Source organism: Branchiostoma belcheri, unplaced genomic scaffold (assembly GCF_001625305.1).
Source record: "Branchiostoma belcheri isolate BF01 breed outbred unplaced genomic scaffold, Haploidv18h27 scaffold256, whole genome shotgun sequence".
In the NCBI taxonomy this organism is placed as follows: Eukaryota; Metazoa; Chordata; class Leptocardii; order Amphioxiformes; family Branchiostomatidae; genus Branchiostoma; species Branchiostoma belcheri.
The window spans coordinates 1-23,425 of NW_017803861.1; the positions used below are offsets into that span (position 1 = coordinate 1).

The 23,425-nt window shown below is 41.4% G+C and overlaps 2 protein-coding genes and 2 pseudogenes across 2 annotated transcripts in view; all 4 read left to right on the forward strand.

Moving 5' to 3' along the window:
- The first annotated feature begins 8 nt into the window (after positions 1-8).
- On the forward strand, positions 9-21,034 carry LOC109471716 (annotated as a pseudogene).
- LOC109471729 (zinc finger protein 79-like) lies at positions 1,365-2,672 on the forward strand. Its single transcript, XM_019771078.1, is given in 2 exon segments — positions 1,365-1,794; positions 1,797-2,672. Coding segments are annotated over 2 exon segments (639 nt in total). The 5' UTR covers positions 1,365-1,418; the 3' UTR covers positions 2,060-2,672.
- Positions 5,210-23,425, forward strand: part of LOC109471731 (zinc finger protein 678-like) — a 28,051-nt gene continuing 9,835 nt past the window's right edge. Inside the window, exon 1 of the mRNA XM_019771081.1 lies at positions 5,210-6,348. The gene's annotated coding sequence lies outside the window, so the exon portion shown is untranslated. The remainder of the gene's footprint in view (positions 6,349-23,425) is intronic.
- LOC109471726 lies at positions 8,248-23,315 on the forward strand (annotated as a pseudogene).

A 23,425-nucleotide genomic window follows, 5' to 3' on the forward strand; every position in this document is an offset into this window, starting at 1 on the left:
CAGACGGGCGAAAAAATTTGTGTAAAAACCCGTGTAATGTCATTATGTAGCAAGAAAGTTATTGTTGCAATGTTTGTATTTGATGAACGGGCCGGGTCGTTTGAGAAGTCAGTTGCCCGTGTTATTCTTTTGATCTTATTTGATCTTAGTTACTGTCTTCAGTTTTGAACTCTCTACATGACTCCAGTGTAATACTAAGAATAACGTAATTTTTATCACGATCGTTGTTGCATGCTCTGTAGACAATTGGTTAGAACTAGAAGAAATGTGTGGAAATGCGATTGTGGCGTGATAGAGAGTAACATAATCAGACACCACTTGTTTGAAGTCAAGGCGTCATAGACCGACTTATCTAACTAGGTTTCTTTGTTTTATTAACTGTAGTTCTGCTTTTCACATTTTCTACCACAAATGTATTAGTACTATTCATTGCAGATGCACTAGATCCATAGCATTAGTTGCACGTTACAGTACACGTTACAGTACACGTTGCAGTAGCTATAAATGCATTTACATGTATGATGTTTGTTTTTCTAGTGTTCTCTAAGCTACGTGTAGCTAACTGTTTTGAAAATAAATTCAGACACGTAATATGATCGATGTTGTCTATATTGTTTACTCTTTAGGTGACTGTTGTCTGATATCCCCTATGCAAATCAGTACATTTAACATGGTGCTTTCCTTTGTGTCGTGATCAAGTAAAACCCACCGGACCGTTTTTATCCACCCACCCAGTTCCTATATAAACGCGTCCCTGACTGCTCTGTTTCTGTCAGTACTGACTCTGCAGCCGTGAGGATCTGTCCCGTCGTGAAAACATCGTGCAGTACTTTGGAGCGTCAGTGCATCTTAGTGAGTGTCGAATTTTCCTGTATTTTCTTTATCTGTAACTTCCATGCGGCATCCATTTGTAGATTACTTTATAAATCGGCGGGCGAAGAACTTACTTTTCATTCTTGGCTATTCATGCTAATCTGCCTTTTTGAATCATTATCATCTCCGATGAAACCAGGTTTAACGCCACACAAACCCAACTATAGATTTCTATAAACCCAAAACCGATACATGTTCAGGTGCATTTGTCAGTATGCTAGTTATACACCATATAAATTTCGTGAACCTCTGATATATTTATTTAAATGAAATATTGATTTTTTTATTCCTTGTCAGGATCAGTACTTTAACATGGCCGCAAGAGCTGCATCTGATTTGAATAAAGAGGAGGGAGAGAGTGGACGTGGGGAGCAAGATTCTCCGCGTACCCACAAGTGTAGCGAGTGCGGCAAGGAGTTTCGTTACCTGAGTCATCTGAAGAGACATATGCGGACTCACACGGGTGAGAAACCCTACCGGTGTGAGGAGTGCGGCAAGCAGTTCAGTACACTGAGTAATATGAAGACACACATGCGAAAATCACAATGGGGAGAAAACCGTATAGATGTGAAGAGTGTGGCAGACAGTTCAGTAGGCCGGATAGTCTGAAAAAACACATGCGGACTCATACAGGCGAGAAACCCTATCGGTGTGAGGAGTGCGGCAAGGAGTTCAGCCAGTTAGGTCATCTAAACGAGCATACGAAAACTCACACTGGTGCGAAACCGTACAGATGTGAAAAGTGCGGCAAGCAGTTTAGTCAGCTGGGAAATCTACAGACACACATGCGGACTCACACAGGTGAGAAACCGTACAAGTGTGAGGAATGTGGAAGTCAGTTCAGTGAGTTGGGAAGTCTGAAGAGTCACATGCGGACTCACACTGGTGAGAAACCCTACAGGTGTGAGGCGTGTAGCAAGCAGTTAGTCATTTGTCAAATCTTAAGAGACACATCCGGACTCACACTGGTGAGAAATTCTACAGGTGTGATGTGTGCAGCGGACAGTTCAGTGACCTGAGTAATCTGAAGAGTCACATGCGGACTCACACGGGTGAAAAACCGTACAGATGTGAAGAGTGTGGCAGTGAGCTGGATAGTCTGAAGAAACATATTAGAAGTCACACTGGCAACAAACCCTACATTTGCAGGAGTGCAGCAGACAGTTTACAGCACGGAGAAGTTTAAACAGACACATGCAGACTCACAGAGCCGCAGAAACCGTACATGTGTTAAAAAAGGCAACAAAAGCTTTCGTAAGAGTGCCAACTGAAAACACTCCGGCGAAAGACTGTCAGTAACGGTTACTGAGTGGCGATGCTTAAATATCCTGACTGTTTGATCTACATGTAGTAGTGTACTCTCTACATGACTCTACTGTGGAGTTATAGCGCAATAGAGGTGATTTTATATAACGATTGATGGATGCTTCGTAGCCTGTTGATAGAGCTAGAAGTCATGTGCAAAATGTAATGCTGTAGTATTTAGACAATAGTTACATGACAGGACACCGTTCATTTAACGTCAATGTGTCACTGTCCGTCTGTTATAGAACTTAGTCGACTACATGTAGTTTTATTTGTTTTAGTATCTGTAAATACACTAGATCTTTAGCGTTTGGTTACAGTTGGAGCATGTTATTTATCAATGCATGAAAATGTTGTTTTACTACAATTCTGTAAGGTAGTGGTAGCTTAGAGTGTAGCGATTTGTCAACTTTTTGCATCTCAGTTTGGACAATAAAGCGCGTTATGTGCCTTATTTATTTGTCATTATCGCTTTCATTTTTCCATGCTCTACCCTTTTCATAAGGACGTTGATTTTTCATTTGCAAATCAGCACACGTAACATGGTGCGTTCACCATATTGACCAAGTTGTCCTCTTTTCCTAATAAATAAGGGTGTTGCCTTCTATTCGAGTCATTTTAGATTTTTGATTTGCTGGGACTACAGAGGGTGAAAATTAGTTTTTTTTGTAAACACAATAGATTTAGATATACTAGTATGTAGATTTGAATACGCAAGCTTACAACCTATAAAACATTCTGAAATGGATGTTGTTCAGTCTTCAAGCATTTATCGACTCTGAAATTTGATTCTTGGTCAGACGCGCCAGACAGAATCGCTCCAAAGTCGTTGTTCAACCACCTGACGTATTTTGTGCAAAATAGGTTAGAGCTACAAGGCATTGATCGTATTCATGGTTGGTCGTCTTTATTGAGGAATTTACTAACAGCTTTAAAGCTAGGTGTTCGATACATTTTCAAACTGCTATAATGGTCATTTATGGGCCTTTCGTTGAATACATGTAAGATCTAACAGTCTACCGACACGCAACAGTCCCTATTGCATGCAGACAATTGTTCCTTTGATCTCAGTTTGAACAATAAGATAAAACATGTAATATGCATGTTGTTGTCTTTATCGTTATTGTCCAACTGATTGTATCTTTATCTTAATGATGTTGTCTTAATTTCCCTTATGCAAAACATCGTGCAGTTCTTTGGAGCGTCTGTGCATCTTGGTAAGTGCTGTCTTTATTTGTCGTGTCGTAATTATGGGTTCGTGGTGTGGTGAAACCATATTGCTTTTTCTGATGTTTCTTCTTCTTCTTCTCCTCCTTCTCCTTCTCCTGCCATTTTTTAAATGGATTCAGCTTCTTCATTTTAGGGCCTAAGGTCCTGAAATTTGGTATGGAGGTACAGTGGGCAAATACCCCCTAGGCGTTTTTTTAAATTATTGTGATACAGGCTTTTAGAATGGTTTTATTTGAGTTTTTTGGCTGTGTTATAGCAAATGTATTACTGTGTTAGTTTGCCTTGTTTACCACGTTTGGGCATGATTCATCACAATGGAATGCAGGGCATCAACCAATAGGCATGCAGCTTTCCTCTATACTTCTTGCTGATTGGCTGTTGGGATTTAACTTGATTAACACCTGCACAGAAGCATTTCCATACTGACAGTATGTCTGTATTCAAGTGTTTTGGTAGGTATTTCAAGCTTTCCTGCTCCAGCATTGGAATGCCGGGCATGGACGTTTTTTTTTATTTTGAAAATCAACAGTTTGCATTATGCAATTAAAAATCCTAACCAATAAAGTAGGGAATAGCTATCCAACTGTTGTTTTAGCTGTATTTTACTTCATATTATAGTTATATCAATGTAAATCATTGTTTTCCCTTGTGTTTCTCATTCTTTCCCTGCCATGTGGTAAAATGTGGTGAACCCATCGCTGTATTTGCTCCAAAGCAAATATTGGCCTTTCTAGTTTGGTCTTGCTTTTCACACTTGCGCATGCTGAAATTGTCAAATGTTTCCTTTGACCATTAGAATACGAAATCATGTATTTGCGCATCTATGAAACCAGATCAGATTTTTGTGTCCTTATGCTGTTCTTCCGAAATCCTGCCATGTACCAGATCGGTTATGTGTAACGACATGTTTATATTAATTTGTCAATATAACCGATGTAGGTCCGCATGTATAAAAAAATTGGAAATTCCATTAAGGATATGACAGTTATGCTTTACGATGTTCCTGCAGGGTAACGAGTTTGACCAACATGGCGACCAGAGCTGAATTCCACCTGAAACAAGAGGAAGGAGAGAATGGACATGGAGATCAGGATTCTCCGCGTACCCACAAGTGTGGCGAGTGTGGCAAGGAGTTTGGTTACCTGAGTCACCTGAAGAGGCATATGCGGATTCACACAGGAGAGAAACCTTACCGATGTGAGGAATGTAACGAAAGATTTAGTCTCCTGAGTAATCTAAAGCGCCACGTGCGGAATCACAAGGGTGAGAAACCGTATCAATGTGAGGAATGCAATAGGGGGTTTGCACGCTGTATCGCCTGATGTCGCATATCAGGACCCACACTGGTGAAAAACCCTACACGTGTGAGGAGTGCAACAGGCAGTCCCGTAAGCTGGGTAATCTGAAGACTCACATGCGGATTCACACTGGTGAGAAACCGTACAGATGTGAGGAGTGCAGCAGGCAATTCAGTCAGCAGTATAGTCTGAATGTACACATGCGGACTCACACTGGTGAAAAACCGTACAGATGTGAAGAGTGTAACAGGCAGTTCAGTGATCTGAGTACTCTGAAGAGACACATAAGGACTCACACTGGTGAGAAACCTTACAAGTGTGAGGAGTGCAGCCGGTCGTTCAGTAAACTGTCAAATCTAAAGACACACATGCGGACTCACACTGGCGAGAAACCGTTCAGGTGTGAGGAGTGCAGCAGGCAGTTCACCACAAGCAGCAGTTTAAAGAGACACGTGCGAACTCACAGAGTGGAGAAACCGTAGATGTCTTAAAAGTGTAACAGAAACTTTCGCCAATTAAAGAACTCACACCGGCAAAGCCTGTCAATGCCATTACTGTTTGATCTCACTGTGTTATTATTTTGCCAATGTAATGGCCTATTTTCACTTTTCCTGTCAGTAGTGTACTCTCCACTGTAAAGTTAACAATACCAGTGATTTTATATCACGATCGATGCATGCTCCGTAGCCTGTTTATTAGAGTATAAAATAGTATTATATAATAAGTACTGTGTAAAATGCGACAGTGTAGTAGTTAGATAATAGTTAGATGGTAGGACATCGTTCGTTTAACGTCAAAGTGTCATATTGTCCGTCCGTTATAGAATTAGTCAACTAGGTTTAGTTTCGTGTTTTAGTATCTGTAAATATGTCTTTAGCATTTAGTTACAGTTGCAACATGTTAGTTATTAGTTCGTCGAAATGTAGTTTCTATACAAGTTATAATTGCGTCGCAATGTTGTTCGCTTTACTATTATTCTGTAAGCCACATTTAGTTGTACGGATTTTCCAACTTTGTATCTCAGTTTTAACGATAAAGCACGTTATGCGCCGTATCTATTGGTCACCATCGCTATTGTTATTCCAAGTTGTACCTTTTTCCTAAGGATGCAGTCTGATTTTCATTATCACCATCTTGACCAAGTTGTCCTCTTTTCGGCCTAATTAATAGGGATGATGACCCCTGTTCAGGTTTCATAGATTTTTGCTTCTACTACAGATGGTACATTTTCATACTACTATAATGACCATTTCTGGACTTTTTATGGAATAAGATTTAACAGTTTGCCGACACGCAACAGCCCCCATTGCAAGCAGACAATCGTCTCTTTGATCTCAGTTTCAACAAAAAAACACGTAATAATATGCATGTTGTTGTCTTTATTGTTATTGTCCAAGTGATTGTATCTTTATCTAATGATGTTGTTTGATTTTCCTTATGCAAATCGGCACATGAAGATATTTTCCTTTGTTTCGTAATCAAGTAAAACCTACTGGACCGGTTTTATCCACCCACCCATGGTCAGTCCCTATATAAACGCGTCCCCGACTGCTCTGTTTCTGTCAGTACTGACTCTGCAGCCGTGAGGATCTGTGCCGTCGTGAAAACATCGTGCAGTTCTTTGGAGCGTCCGTGCATCTTGGTAAGTGTCGAGTATGATTTGGTCTTCTTGGACATGATAAGTACTGATCAAGTTGCAGGATAAAGGATAACTCGTTGATGTCTAGTACATTTTTGTTATTCTAACAAGTCTTGGTAAAGTGCCCAACTGTTCTTTTGTCCATTATAAGCATACCAAACCATGCATTTCAAGTCAATTGTGTGTATGATTGTAACCATTTCTCATTTTGACTTACTATATCATGTTTCTACATTATTCCTGTAGGTTTGATCAACATGGCGACAGCTAAATTCTGTCTGAATCAAGATGAGAGAGGGCAGAGTTCTCCCCGTACCCACAAGTGCAGAGAGTGCGGCAAGGATTTCCGCTTCCCGAGTGATCTTAAGACGCACCTGCGGACTCACACATGAGAAAAACCGTACCGATGTGAAGAGTGTGGCAGACAGTTCAGTGTGCTGGGTCATCTGAAGACACACATCCGGATTCACACAGGAGAGAAACCGTACCGATGTAAAGAGTGTAGCAGGCAGTTTAGTGTGCTGGGTCATCTGAAGGAGCACGTGCGGACTCACACAGGTGAGAAACCGTACAGATGTGAGATATGTAACAAAAGCTTCAGTGGGCTGAGTCATCTGAAGAGACACATGCGGACTCACACAGGTGAGAAACCGTATCAATGTGAGGAATGTAGCAGGTGGTTTGGTACGCTGGGTGATCTGAAAAGGCATATCAGAACCCACACCGGTGAAAAACCCTACATGTGTGAGGAGTGCAGCAGGCAGTTCAGTGAGCTGCATAATCTAAGGTTACATTTGCTAACTCACACTGGTGAGAAACCGTACAAATGCAAGGAATGTAGCAGGCAGTTCAGAAGGCTGGGTCATCTGAAGGAACACATGAGAACGCATACGGGCGAGAAACCCTATATATGCGAAGAATGCAGCAATCCGTTCAGGTCACTGTCACATCTAAAGGAACATATGCGGACTCACACTGGTGAGAAACCGTACAGATGTGAGGAGTGCAGTAAGCAGTTTAGCAGGCTGGGTCATCTAAAGAGTCACATGAGGACTCACACTGGTGAGAAACCGTACAAGTGTGAGGAGTGCAGCAGGCAGTTTGCTCAGTTGTCTAATCTAAAGGCACACATGCGGATTCACACCGGTGAGAAACCGTACCCTTGCGAAAAATGCAACGAAAGATTTCGATATTCACGTGGTCTGACAACCCACATGAAAACTCACACCGATAAAAGCCTGCCGAAGTCTGTGTAAACACCACATCATGTGGTATCATATGTCCCAGCAGCAAGGTTTGAAGACACTATACCATCTGATTAGAAAGGTAACATTTGCAAAGCAAATGCATCATGTTAGCAACTCACACATGTGAGAAATCGTGCAGTTGGAAAAATGTAGAAAAATCTTTTGGCATTTAAAGATGTGGACTACCCACATACAACCTCACACCAGCGAAGACGTCCCAGTGTCCATGTGATGATTACTATCAATCGTGGGCCCTTGTCGTCTATCGCTAACATATCACTATATTGTGGTATCATTTTAGTCGTAAGAGACGTTTGTAGATATCTTTTAGCAACGTGACCTCTTATTTACTGTTTCTTTTAGTAGTGTACATGTCTCCATTGTAAAATTACGAATGCATGCTCCGTAGTACGTTGATTAGAACTAGAAGTCGTGAGTAAAATGCGACTGTGGACTGTTTAGACAATAGTGACAGAGTAGTTACACGGTAGTAGACCGTTCGTTTGGCATCAAGGCGTATGGTCCGTCTGTTATATCAATTAGGTAACTTGTTTTCTTTGATTTGCATTTTACTAATCACAGTATACTAGATCCTTAGAATCCAAAATTTAGAGTTAGTTAGCAGCATATCTGGTAGTTCTAGATGCACTAGAATGTTGGTAAATATTGTTTCTTTTGTTGTGTAAGATAAATAATGAAGCTGTTAACTTAAAGATTGGTTAACTTTCGGCATCTCAATTTCTCCAATAAATAAAAAAAAGGAAAGAGTTGTCTTCTTTATTGATATTTTTCTTGATGTTGTGTAAATTGCCCCTATGCAAATCAGCGCATGTAACATGAAACAATAAATTCAGACACGTAATACTAGTAATACGTAGTATGTTGTTGTTTTATTGATCACCAACTTTATTGTAAGTCTTCAACTCGGTCTCTTTTTACTACGAACGATGTTGTCTGACTCTTCTCTATGCAAATCAGCATTGTGCTTTCCTTTATTTCGTAATCAAGTAAAACCCACCGGACAGGTTTTATCCACCCACTCAGTCCCTATATAAACGCGTCCTTGACTGCTCTGTTTCTGTCAGTACTGACTCTGCAGCCGTGAGGATCTGTGCCGTCGTGAAAACATCGCGCAGTACTTTGGAACGTCTGTGCATCTTGGTAAGTGACGAATTTTCCAGCATATTTTTAATCTGTAACTTCCATGGAGCATCTATTTGTAGGTTTTCATTACTGTCATACTTTTTATTCTTGGCTATTCATGCTATTCTGCCTGCTTGAATCATTATCATCTCCGATGATCGAAACCAGGTTTAACGCCACACAAACCCAACTATAAATTTCTATAAACCGAAACCGATACATGCAACTGACATGTTTAGGTGCATTTTTCAGTACGCAAGTTATACACCATATATATTTCGTGACCATATATGCTTCGTAGCCTGTTGATTAGAGCTAGAAGTCGTGTGTAAAATGTAATACTGTAGTATTTAGACAATAGTTACATGACAGGACACTGGGTCACTGTCCGTCTGTTATAGAACTTAGTCAACTACATGTAGTATTCTTGTTTTAGTATCTGTAAATATACCAGATCTTTAGCGTTTGATTACAGTTGGAGCATGTTACTTATTAATGCATGGAAACGTTGTTTGTTTGTTTGTTTTACAGTAGTTCTGTAAGGTAGAGGTAGCTTAGAGTGTAGCGATTTGTCAACTTTTTGCACCCCAGTTTCAACAATAAAGCGCGTTATGTGCCTTATTTGTTTGTTATCGTCGCTGTCGTTTTCTATGCTTTACTCTTTTTCTACGGACGTTGTCTGATTTCCCCTATGCAAATCAGCGCGTGTAACATGGTGCGTTCACCATCTTTACCACGTTGTCCTCTTTTCCTAATTAATAAGGGTGTTGCCCGCTATTCGAGTCATTTTAGATATTTTGTTTGGACTATAGAGAGTGAAAAAATAGATTTCTTTTTACTCACAATGGATTTTATGTATACTTGTATTAATTTGAACACGTAAGCTTACAACCTATAATACATTTATTCTGAAATGGATGTTGTTCAGTCTTCAAGCATTTATCGACTCTGAAATTTAATTCTTGGTCAGACGCGCCAGACAAAATCTCTCCAAAGTCGTTGTTTAACCACCTGACATGTTTTGTATTGTGTTCAAAATAGGTTTGAGCTACAAGGCATTGATCGTATTCATGGCTGGTCGTCTTTATTGAAGAATTTATTAACAGCTTTAAAGCTAGGTGTTTGATACATTTTCAAACTCCTATAATGGCCATTTATGGACCTTTCGTTGAATAAGATCTAACAGTTTGCCTTCACGAAACAGCCCCCATTGTATGCAGACAATCGTACCTTTGATCTCAGTTTGATCTCAGTTTAAACAATAAGATAAAACAAATAATATGCATGTTGTTGTCTTTATCGTTATTGTCTAACTGATTGTATCTTTCTCTAATGATGCTGTCTGATTTCCCTTATGCAAATCGACACATGTAAGGAATAATTTCCTTAGTTTCCTAATCAAGTAAAACCCACCGGACCGGTTTTATCCACCCACCCAGTCCCTATATAAACGCGTCCCTGACTGCTCTGTTTCTGTCAGTACTGACTCTGCAGCCGTGAGGATCTGTGTCGTCGTGAAAACATCGGGCAGTACTTTGGAGCGTCTGTGCATAATTTGGTAAGTGATTTCATTTTCCTATATTTATTTATCTTAGACTACGGCCGTGTAATGCTTGATTCTTAGCATACCAATCTCTGTATTTGAAGACGTGTATGTGTCTGCATAGAACCAGACCCAGTAACTTTTTGTAAATCCGATGGCAGAAAATTGTCATTTGCGTCGTCCACATGTTGATTTACTTGTTACAATGTTCCCTGTGCTAGCCCTGCTCCTATTTTTTTCCTTCAAAAAATCTGTCATCATTCAAATCATTCACAACTGTTGTTTATGAACCATAACATTTACGCATTTGTCAGTGTGCATGCAGTATACGCGTGAACACTGACAATTCCATTCATTCTACATATTGAATTGTACGTTATTCCTGTAGGATCAGGAGTTTGACCGACATGGCGACCAGAGCTGAAACTCACCTGAAACAAGAGGAGGGAGAGAGTGGGCATGGAAAGCAGGATTATCCGCGTACCCACAAGTGTGACGAGTGCGGCAAGGAGTTTCGCTTCCAGTGTCATCTGAATAGACACCTGCGGACTCACACGGGTGAGAAACCTTACCGATGTGAGGAATGTAACAAAGACTTCAGTCTGCTGAGTAATCTGAAGAAACACATGCGGATTCACACCGGTGAGAAACCTTACCGATGTGAGGAATGTAACAAAGGCTTCAGTCTGCTGACTAATCTGAAGAGACACAAGCGGACTCACACAGGTGAGCAAACATACAGGTGTGAGGAATGTGGAAGGTGTTTTCTTGAGCTAGGTGATCTAAAGAGACACGTTCGAACTCACACTGGTGAGAAACCGTACAGGTGTAAAGAGTGCAGCAAGCAGTTCAACAGAATGGGTAATCTGAAGAGACACTTGCAGATTCATACAAGCGAGAAACCGTACAGATGTGAGGAATGTGGAAAGTGTTTTCGTGGACTAGGTGATCTAAAGAGGCACATTAAAACTCACACTGGTGAGAAACCGTACAGTTGTGAAGAGTGTAGCAAACAGTTCAGTGACCTGGGGAATCTAAAGAGACACATGCGGAGTCACACAGGTGAGAAACCGTACAGATGTGAGGAGTGCAGCAGGTCGTTTAGTACATTGTCAGATGTAAAGAGACACGTGCGGATTCACACTGGCGAGAAACCGTACAGATGTGAGGAGTGCAGCAGACAGTTCACAGCACGGAGAAGTTTAAACAGACACGTGCAGACTCACAGAGCGGAGAAACCGTACATTTGTTAAAAAGGCAACAAAAGCTATCGTAAGAGAGCCCACTGGAAAAAAAAACACTCCCACGTCAGCTTTGTAAAGGTTAATGAGTGGCGATGCTTTAAATGTCCTTACTGTTCGATCTACATGTAGTAGTGTACTCTCTACATGACTCTACTGTGGAGTTATAGCGCAATAGCGGTGATTTTATATAACGATTGATGGATGCTTCGTAGCCTGTTGATAGAGCTAGAAGTCATGTGCAAAATGTAATACTGTAGTATTTAGACAATAGTTACATGACAGGACACCGTTCATTTAACGTCAATGTGTCACTGTCCGTCTGTTATAGAAATTAGTCGACTACATGTAGTTTTCTTGCTATAGTATCAGTAAATACACTAGATATTTAGCGTTTGGTTACAGTAGGAGCATGCGTTACTTATTAATGCATGAAAATGTTGTATGTTTTACTGCAATTCTGTAAGGTGAAGGTAGCTTAGAGTTAGAGATTTGTCAACATTTTGCATCTCAGTTTCAACAATAAAGCGCGTCATGTGTCTTATTTATTTGTCATCCTCGCTGTCTATGCTGTACTTTTTTTCCTAAGGACGTTGTCTGATTTCCCATATGCAAATTAGCACACGTTACATGTTGCGTTCACCGTCTTGACCAAGTTGTCCTCTTTAGATTTTAGATTTTCTATTTGGAGGGTGAAAAATGTAAGCTTACAAGCTATAGGACATTTATTCTGAAATGTCTTCAAGCATTTATCGACTCTGAAATTTAATTCTTGGTCAGACGCGCCAGACAAAATCTCTCCAAAGTCGCTGTTCAACCATCTGACGTGTTTTGTATTGTGTGCAAAATAGGTTAGAGCTACAAGGCATTGATCGTGTTCATGGTAGGCCGTCTTTATTGAGGAATTTACTGACAGCTTTAAAGCTAGGTGTTTGATACATTTTCAAACTACTATAATGGCCATTTCAGGACCTTTCGTTGAATAAGATCTAATGGTTTGCCGACACGCAACAGCCCCCATTGTATGCAGACAGTCGTCCCTTTGATCTCAGTTTCAACAATAAGATAAAACACGTAATATGCATGCTGTTGTCTTTATCGTTATTGTCCAAGTGATTGTATCTTTTTCTAATGATGTTGTCTGATTTCCCTTATGCAAATCGGCACATGTAACAAAATACTTTCCTTTGTGTCGTAATCAAGTAAAACCTACCGGACCGGTTTTATCCACCCACCCAGTCCCTATATAAACGCGTCCCTGACTGCCCTGTTTCTGTCAGTACTGACTCTGCAGCCGTGAGGATCTGTGTCGTCGTGAAAACATCGTGCAGTACTTTGCAGCGTCGGTGCATCTTGGTAGGTGTCGAATTTTCCTGTATTTTCTTTATCTGTAACTTCCGTGCGGCATCCTTTGTAGATTACTTTATAAGTCGGCGGGCGAAGAACTTACTTGTTGGCTATTCATGCTAATCTGGCTATTTGAATCATTATCAACCAGGTTTAACGCCACACAAACCCAAGTATACATTTCTGTGGACCAAAACCGTTACATGTAACTGACATGCTTAGGTGCATCTTACAGTATGCAATCGACCCCTTTGAAGCTGATGTATTTACTTAAATGCAATTTTGATTTTTTTCATTTCTGCAGGATCAGTAGTTTGACATGGCCACCGGATATGCATCTCATTCGAACGGAGAGAATAGGCGTGGGGGAGCAGGATTCTCCGCGTACCCACAACTGCAGCGAGTGTGGCAAGGAGTTTCGTTACACGAGTCATATGAAGCAGCACATGCGGACTCACACAGGAGAGAAACCCTACCGGTGTCAGGAGTGCAGCAAGCAGTTTAGTACACTGGGTAATCTGAAGACACACATGCGAAACCACACTGGGGAGAAACCGTACAGATGTGAGGAGTGCAGCTGGCAGTTTAGTACACTGAGTAATCTGAAGACACACATGCGGATTCACACAGGTGAGAAGCCGTATCAATGTGAGGAATGCAGCAAGCAGTTTAGCCAGCTGGCTAGTCTAAAGACACATATGCGAAGCCACACTGGTGAGAAACCGTATCGATGTGAGGAGTGCAACAGGCAGTTCCGTAAGCTGGGTAATCTGAAGACTCATATGCGGATTCACACGGGTGAGAAACCGTACAGATGTGAGATGTGCAGCAGGCAATTCAGTCAGCAGTATAGTCTGAATGTACACATGCGGACGCACACTGGTCAAAAACCGTACAGATGTGAAGAGTGTAACAGGCAGTTCAGTGATCTGAGTAGTCTAAAGAAACACATACGGACTCACACAGGTGAGAAACCCTACAGATGTGAGGAGTGCAGCCGGTCGTTTAGTACACTGTCACATTTAAAGATACACATTCGGACTCACACTGGTGAGAAACCGTACAGATGTGAGGAGTGCAGCAGGCAGTTCACTACAAGCAGCAGTTTAAAGACACACGTCGTGCGAACTCACAGAGCGCAGAAACCGTACATGTGTTAAAAAGGCAATAAAAGCTTTCGCAAGAGTGCCCACTGAAAAAAAAAACACTCCTGCGAAAGACTGTCAGTGTCTTTCGACAGTCTTTGTAAAGGTTACTGAGTGGCGATGTTTTAAATGTCCTTACTGTTTGATCTCATTGTATTAGTGTACTCTCTTTGTATTTGTGTTCTCTCTTAGTCTACATGACTCCACTGGTACACTGGTTAACAATAGCGGTGATTTTATATCACGATTGATGCATGCTCCGTAGCCTTTTGATTAGAGCTAGAAGTTGTGTGTAAAATGCAATACTGTAGTAGTTAGATAATAGTTACATGACAGGACACCGTTCATTCAACGTCAAAGTGTCACTGTCCGTCTGTTGTAGAAATTAGTCAACTACATGTAGTTCTCTTTGTTTTAGTATCTGTAAATATACTAGATCTTTAGCGTTTGGTTACAGTTGGAGCATGTTATTTAGTAATGGATGGAAATTTATTTCGTTTGTTTTACTGCAATTCTGTAAGGTAGAGGTAGCTTAGAATTAAAAGATTTGCCAACTTTTTGCATCTCAGTTTCAACAATAAAGCGCGTTATGTGCCTTATTTGTTTGTTATCGTCGCTGTCGTTTTTCTATGCTTTACTCTTTTTCTAAGGACGTTGTCTGATTTCCCCTATGCAAATCAGCACACGTAACAAGGTGCGTTCACCATCTTTACCAAGTTGTCCTCTTTTCCTAATAAATAAGGGTGTTGTCCGCTATTCAAGTCATTGTAGATTTTCTTTATTTGCTGGGACTATAGTGTGTAAAATTAGATTTTTTTACTCACAATAGATTTTTTGTATACTAGTATATTAATTTGAACACGTCAGTTTACAACGTAGAGAAGACATTTATTCTGAAATGGATTTTGCTCAGTCTTTAAGCATTTATCGACTCTGAAATTTAATTCTTGGTCAGTCGCGCCAAACAAAATCGCTGCAAAGTCGTTGTCCAACCACCATGACGTGTTTTGCATTGTGTGTAAAATAGGTTAGAGCTACAAGGCATTGATCGTATTCATGGTTGGCCGTCTTGATTGGGGAATTTACTAACAGCTTTAAGGCTGAGTGTTTGCACATTTTTAAACTGCTATAATGGCCATTTATGGACTTTCATAGAATTAGATCTAACAGTCTGTCAAGATCTAATGGTTTGCCGACACGCAACAGCCCCCATTGTATGCAGACAATTGCTCCTTTGATCTCAGTTTGAACAATAAAATAAAACACAAAATATGCATGTTGTTGTCTTTATCATTATTGTCTAACTGATTGTATCTTTATCTAATGATGTTGTCTGATTTCCCTTATGCAAATCGGCACATGTAACAAAATACTTTCCTTTGTTTCGTAATCAAGTAAAACCCACCGGACCGGTTTTATCCACCCACTCAGTCCCTATATAAACGCGTCCTTGACTGCTCTGTTTCTGTCAGTACTGACTCTGCAGCCGTGAGGATCTGTGCCGTCGTGAAAACATCGTGCAGTACATCTTGGTAAGTGCCGAGTGTAATTTGGTCTTCCTGTGCATTATTAAGTACCCAACTGTTCTTTTGTTCATTATAAGCATACCAAACCATGCATTTCAAGACGCTTATGTGTTTGATTGTAACCATTTCTCATTTTGACTTACTATATCATGTTTCTACATTATTCCTGTAGGTTTGATCAACATGGCCACTGCTAAATTCTGTCTGAATCAAGATGAGGGAGGGCAGAGTTCTCCCCGTACCCACAAGTGCAGAGAGTGCTGTAAGGAGTTCCGCTTCCCGAGTGATCTTAAGACGCACCTGCGGACTCACACAGGAGAGAAGCCCTACAGGTGTGAAGAGTGTGGTAGACAGTTCAGTGTGATGGATAGTCTGAGAAGACACATACGGACTCACACTGGTGAGAAACCGTACAAGTGTGAAGAGTGTAGCAGACAGTTCAGCAGGCTGGGTACTCTAAATGAGCACATGAGAACTCACACTGGCGAGAAACCTTACAGGTGTGAGGAGTGCAGCAGGTCGTTTAGCAGACTGTCAGATACAAAGACACACATACGGACTCACAGTGGTGAGAAACCGTACAGATGCGAGGAGTGCAGTAAGCAGTTTAGCAGGATGGGTCATCTGAAGAGTCACATGAGGACTCACACTGGTGAGAAACCGTACAGGCGTGAGGAGTGCAGCAAGCAGTTTAGTGAGTTGTCAAAGCTAAAGACACACATGCGGACTCACACTGGTGAGAAACCGTACAGGTGTGAGGAGTGCAGCCAGTCGTTTAGCAGACTGTCAGATCTAAAGACACACATACGGACTCACACTGGTGAGAAACCGTACAGATGTGAGGAGTGTGGCAGACAGTTCAGTGTGCTGGATAGTCTGAGAAGACACATACGGACTCACACTGGTGAGAAACCGTACAAGTGTGAAGAGTGTAGCAAGCAGTTCAGCAGGCTGGGTACTCTAAATGAGCACATGAGAACTCACACTGGCGAGAAACCTTACAGGTGTGAGGAGTGCAGCCAGTCGTTTAGCAGACTGTCAGATCTAAAGACACACATACGGACTCACACTGGTGAGAAACCGTACAGATGTGAGGAGTGTGGCAGACAGTTCAGTGTGCTGGATAGTCTGAGAAGACACATACGGACTCACACTGGTGAGAAACCGTACAAGTGCGGGGAGTGCGGCAGACAGTTCAGCAGGCTGAGTAGTCTGAAGCTGCACATAACAACTCACACTGGTGAGAAACCGTACAGATGTGAGAAGTGCAACAAGCAGTTTAGTCAGCTGGGAAATCTAAAGATCCACATGCGGACTCACACTGGGGAGAAGCCCTACAGGTGTGAGGAGTGTAGCAGGCAGTTCGGCGAGCTGGGTACTCTGAAGAAGCATATGCGGACTCACACTGGTGAGAAACCATACAGATGTGAGGAGTGCAGCCGGTCGTGTAGGACACTTTCACATTTAAAGAAACACATGCGGTCTCACACGGGTGAGAAGCCGTACAGATGTGAGGAGTGTAGTAGGCAGTTCACCACAAGCAGCAGTTTAAAGAGACACGTGCGAACTCACAGAGCGGAGAAACCGTAGATGTGTTAAAAATGCAAGGGAATCTTTCTGTTTGATGCATGCTATTCTATTGTAAGTGAAGTCGCTTGTTTACCGTATTTCTGTTAGTAGTGTATTCTATACATGATTCCAATGTAATAGTTAACAATAGCGGTGCTTTTAGATCACGGTCGATGCGCATACATGCTTCGTAGCCTGTTGATCAGTGCTAGAAGTCGTGTTTGAAATGCGAAAGGGTAGTATTTAGACAGTAGTTACATGGTAGGACATCGTTCGTTAAACCGTAATGTCATTAAAATCTGATATAGTCATGTGTAAAATGTGAAAGTGGGCTGTTTAGACAATAGTAACAGAGTTATACTGTAAAAGATAGTTCATTTGACATCAAGGCGTATGGTCCGTCTGTTTTAGCACCTAATAGTCCGACTTAGTTAGCAGCATATGTGATAGTTCTAGATGCAATAGAGTGTTGTTTGTTAAATATTGTTAGTTTTTAAGTGTTCTGTAAGTAGCTGTAGCTGTTAGAGATTTGTTAACTTTCTGCATATCAGTTTCACCAATAAATCAAAGCACGTAATGTGTTGTGTTCTTTATTTCTCTTTTTACAAAGGATGTTGTCTAATTTTCCCCTTTGCAAATCAACGCATACAACATGATAATTTTAACAATGAATTCAGACACGTAATATGTTGTTGTTTTTATTGATCACCAACTTTATTGTTAGTCTCCAAGTTGGTCTCTTTTTACTACGAATGAAGTTGTCTTATTCTTCAGTATACAAATCAGCATGGTGTTTTTCTTTGTGTCGTAATCAAGTAAAACCCACCGGACCGGTTTTATCCACCCACTCAGTCCCTATATAAACGCGTCCCTGACTGCTCTGTTTCTGTCAGTACTGACTCTGCAGCCGTGAGGATCTGTGTCGTCGTGAAAAAATCGTGCAGTACTTTGGAGCGTCAGTGCATCTTGGTGAGTGTCGAATTTTCCTGTATTTTCTTTATCTGTAACTTCCATGCGGCATCCATTTGTAGATTACTTTATAAATCGGCGGGCGAAGAACTTACTTTTCATGCTTGGCTATTCATGCTAATCTGCCTTTTTGAATCATTATCATTTTTGATGATCGAAACCAGGTTTAACGCCACACAAACCCAACTATCAATTTCTATAAACCAAAACCGATACATGTCTAGGTGCATTTGTCAGTATGCAAGTTATACACCATATAAATTTCGTGACCCCTTTGAAGCTGATATATTTATTCAAATGAAATATTGATTTGTTTTTTCACTTCTGCAGGATCAGAAGTTTAACATGGCCGCCAGAGCTGCATCTCATTTGAATAAAGAGGAGGGAGAGAATGGGCGTGGAAAGCAGGATGCTCCGCGTACCCACAAGTGTAGTGAGTGTGGCAAGGAGTTTCGTTACCTGAGTCATCTGAAGCAGCACATGCGGACTCACACAGGAGAGAAACCGTACCAATGTGAGGAGTGTAGCAGGCGGTTCAGTGAGCTGGGTAGTCTGAAGAAACACATGCGGACTCACACAGGTGAGAAACCGTACAGATGTGAAGGGTGTGGCAGAAAGTTCAGTGATCTGGGTAATCTAAAGAAGCACATGCGGACTCACACAGGTGAGAAACCGTATTGGTGCGAGGGGTGTAGCAGGCAGTTCAGAACACTGAGTAGTCTGGAAACACACATGCGGACTCACACTGGGGAGAAGCCCTACGGGTGTGAAGAGTGTGGCAGACAGTTCAATGAGCTAGGTACTCTGAGGAAGCACATAAGAACTCACACTGGTGAGAAACCGTACAGATGTAAGGAGTGCAGTAAGCAGTTCAACACGCGGGGTAACCTGAAGAGACACATGCGGACTCACACGGGTGAGAAACCCTACAGATGTGAGGAGTGCAGTCGGTCGTTTAGTACACTGTCACATTTAAAGATACACATGCGGACTCACACGGGTGAGAAACCGTACAGATGTGAGGAGTGCAGCAGGCAGTTCACCACAAGCAGCAATTTAAAGAGACACGTGCGGACTCACAGAGCGGAGAAACCGTAGATGTGTTAAAATGCAAGGGAATCTTTCTGTTTGATGCATGCTATTCTATTGTAAGTGAAGTCGCTTGTTTACCGTTTTTCTGTTAGTAGTGTATTCTATACATGATTCCAATGTAATAGTTAACAATAGCGGTGCTTTTATATCACGGTCGATGCGCATACATGCTTCGTAGCCGGTTGATCAGTGCTAGAAGTCGTGTTTGAAATGCGAAAGGGTAGTATTTAGACAGTAGTTACATGGTAGGACATCGTTCGTTAAAGTAACCGCAGTATACTTGATTCTTAGAATGTAAAATTTAGACTTAGTTAGCAGCATATGTGATAGTTCTAGATGCAATAGAGTGTTGTTTGTTAAATATTGTTACTTTTTAAGTGTTCTGTAAGTAGCTGTAGCTGTTAGAGATTTGTTAACTTTCTGCATATCAGTTTCACCAATAAATCAAACCACGTAATGTGTTGTGTTCTTTATTTCTCTTTTTCCAAAGGATGTTGTCTAATTTTCCCCTTTGCAAATCAACGCATACAACAAGATAATTTTAACATTGAATTCAGACACGTAATATGTTGTTGTTTTTATTGATCACAAACTTTATTGTTAGTCTCCAACTCGGTCTCTTTTTACTACGAATTATGTTGTCTGATTCTTCCCTATGCAAATCAGCATGGTGCTTTTCTTTGTTTCTTGGGCAATTAAAACCTACCGGACCGGTTTTATCCAGCAACTCAGTCCCTATATAAACGCGTCCCTGACTGCTCTGTTTCTGCCAGTACTGACTCTGCAGCCGTGAGGATCTGTGTCGTCGTGAAAACATCGTGCAGTACTTTGGAGCGTCATTTCATCTTGGTAAGTGCTGACTATTATTTCCTTTTTCTGTATTTACTTGCTATCAGTACTGCCATGTGGCACCTTATTTTAGGTTACATTTTAAATCAGCCTACATTTTTAATGAATGTTTAGAAGCATTTCTCAGTATAACATCTGACATCTGAATTTTACATATTCCCGTAGGATATCAGGGGTTTGACCAAATGGAGACCAGAGCTGAATCTCACCTGAAACAAGAGGAGGAAGAGAGTGGGCAAAAAGAGCAGGATAATTCTCCGCGTACCCACAAGTGTAGCGAGTGTGGCATGGGGTTTCGTTACCCGAGTCATCTGAGTCGACACATGCGGACTCAAACAGGTGAGAAACCGTATGGGTGTGAGAAATGTGACAAGAGCTTCAGTCATCTTAGCCACCTAAAGACTCACTTGCGGATTCACACAGGTGAGAAACCGTACAGATGTGAGATGTGCAGCAGGCAATTCAGTCAGCAGTATAGTTTGAATGTACACCTGCGGACTCACACTGTTGAAAAACCGTACAGATGTGAGGAGTGTAACAGACAGTTCAGTGATTTCAAGAAGCACATTAGAACTCACACTGGTGAGAAACCATACAGATGTGAGGAGTGCAGTCGGTCGTTTAGTACACTGTCACATTTAAAGATACATATGCGGACTCACACGGGTGAGAAACCGTACAGATGTGAGGAGTGCAACAGGCAGTTCACCACAAGCAGCAGTTTAAAGAGACACGTCGTGCGAAGTCACAAAGAGCAAAAACCGTACTTTCTTAAGAGTGCCCACTGAAAAAAACACTCCCGCGAAAGACTGTCTCTGTAAAGGTTACTGAGTGGCGATGTTTTAAATGTCCTTACTGTTTGATCTCATTGTGATATTCTTTTGCAAGTTAAACCATTTTTTAGTATTTTTTCTGTCATTGTATTCTCTATATGATTCCACTGTAATAGTTAACAATAGCGGTGATTTTATATCACGATGATCGATGCATGCTCCGTACCCTGTTGATTAGAGCTAGAAGTCGTGTATGAAATGCAAAAGTGTAGAAGAATTTAGAACATAGTTTTGTACCCTCTACTTGACTTTTAGTGTAATACTAAGAATAACGTAAATTTTACCCACTACTGTTGTATGCTCTGTAGACCGTTGGTTAGGATTAGAAATTTAGAATTAGTTAGCACCATGCGTGTTGGTTATAAAAGATGGTTTAGATGTTTGTAGATATGGTTTGTTTCCAAGTGTTCTGTAAACACATATGTAGCTGTTAGAGATTTGTCAACTTTCTGCATCTCAGTTTCACCAATAAATGTAATGTGTTGTCTTCTTTCTTGAACTTTTTCCTAGGGATGTTGTCTAATTTGCCCCTATGCAAATCAACGTATACAAAATGATAATTTTAACAATGAATTCAGATACGTAATTATGTTGTTGTTTTTATTGATCGCCAACATTATTGTTAGTCTCAAACTCGGTGTCTTTTTTCTACGAATGATGTTGTCTGATTCTTCCCTATGCAAATCAGCATGGTGGTTTCCTTTGTGTAGTAATCAAGTAAAATCCACCGGACCGGTTTTATCCACCCACTTAGTCCCTATATAAACGCGTCCCTGTATGCTCTGTTTCTGTCAGTACTGACTCTGCAGCCGTGAGGATCTGTGCCGTTGTGAAATCACCTTGCAGTACTTTGGAGCGTCAGTGCATCTTGGTAAGTGCCGAATTTTCCAGTATTTTCTTTATCTGTAACTTCAATGCGGCATATATTTGTAGGTTAATTTATAAATCGGCGGACGAAGAACTTTTCATTTTTCATTCTTGGCCATTCAGTATTTTTCATCCTTGGCCATTCTAATCTAGCTATTTGAATCATTATCATCTCCGATGAAACCAGGTTTAGCGCCACACAAACCCAACTATAAATTTCTATAAACCAAAACCATTACATGTAACTGACATGTTTAGGCGCATTTGTCAGTATGCAAGTTATATATCATATAAATTTCGTGACCCCTTTGAAGCTGATATATTTATTTAAATGAAATATCGATTTTTTTTCATTCCTGCAGGATCAGTAGTTTAACATGTCCACTGGATATGCATCTCATTTGAACGGAGAGAATAGGCGTGGGGAGCAGGATGCTCCGCGTACCCACAAGTGTAGCGAGTGTGGCAAGGAGTTTCGTTACCCGAGTCAGCTGAAGCAGCTCATGCGGACTCACACAGGTGAGAAACCCTACCGGTGTGGGGAGTGCGGCAAGCAGTTTAATACACTGGGTCATCTGAAGACACATATGCGAAACCACACTGGGGAGAAACCCTACGCGTGTGGGGAGTGCAACAGACAGTTCAGCACCCAAGGTAGTCTGAAGACTCATATGACGATCCACACGGGAGAGAAACTGTTTAGTATACAGATGTGAGGAGTGCGACCGGTCTTTTAGTACACTGTCGCATCTTAAGATACACTTGCGGACTCACACTGGGGAAAAACCGTACAGATGTGAAGAGTGTGGCAGACAGTTCAGTGAGCTGGGTTCTCTGAAGAAGCACATAAGGACTCACACTGGTGAGAAGCCGTACAAATGTGAAGAGTTTGGCAGAAAGTTCAGAACACTGAGTAATCTGGAAACACACATGCGGACTCACACTGGGGAGAAGCCGTACAAATGTGAGGAGTGCAGCTGGCAGTTTAGTACACTGAGTAATCTGAAGACACACATGCGGATTCACACAGGTGAGAAACCGTATCAATGTGAGGAATGCAGCAAGCAGTTTAGCCAGCTGGCTAGTCTAAAGACACATATGCGAAGCCACACTGGTGAGAAACCGTATCGATGTGAGGAGTGCAGCAAGCAGTTCCGTAAGCTGGGTAATCTGAAGACTCACATGCGGATTCACACGGGTGAGAAACCGTACAGATGTGAGATGTGCAGCAGGCAATTCAGTCAGCAGTATAGTCTGAATGTACACATGCGGACGCACACTGGTGAAAAACCGTACAGATGTGAAGAGTGAAACAGGCAGTTCAGTGATCTGAGTAGTCTAAAGAAACACATACGGACTCACACAGGTGAGAAACCATACAGATGTGAGGAGTGCAGCCGGTCGTTTAGTACACTGTCACATTTAAAGATACACATTCGGACTCACACGGGTGAGAAACCGTACAGATGTGAGGAGTGCAGCAGGCAGTTCACTACAAGCAGCAGTTTAAAGAGACACTTCGTGCGAACTCACAGAGCGGAGAAACCGTACATGTGTTAAAAAGGCAACAAAAGCTTTCGTAAGAGTGCCAACTGAAAACACTCCGGCGAAAGACTGTCAGTGTCTTTGTAAAGGTTACTGAGTGGCGATGCTTTAAATGTCCTGACTGTTTGATCTACATGTAGTAGTGTACTCTCTACATGACTCTA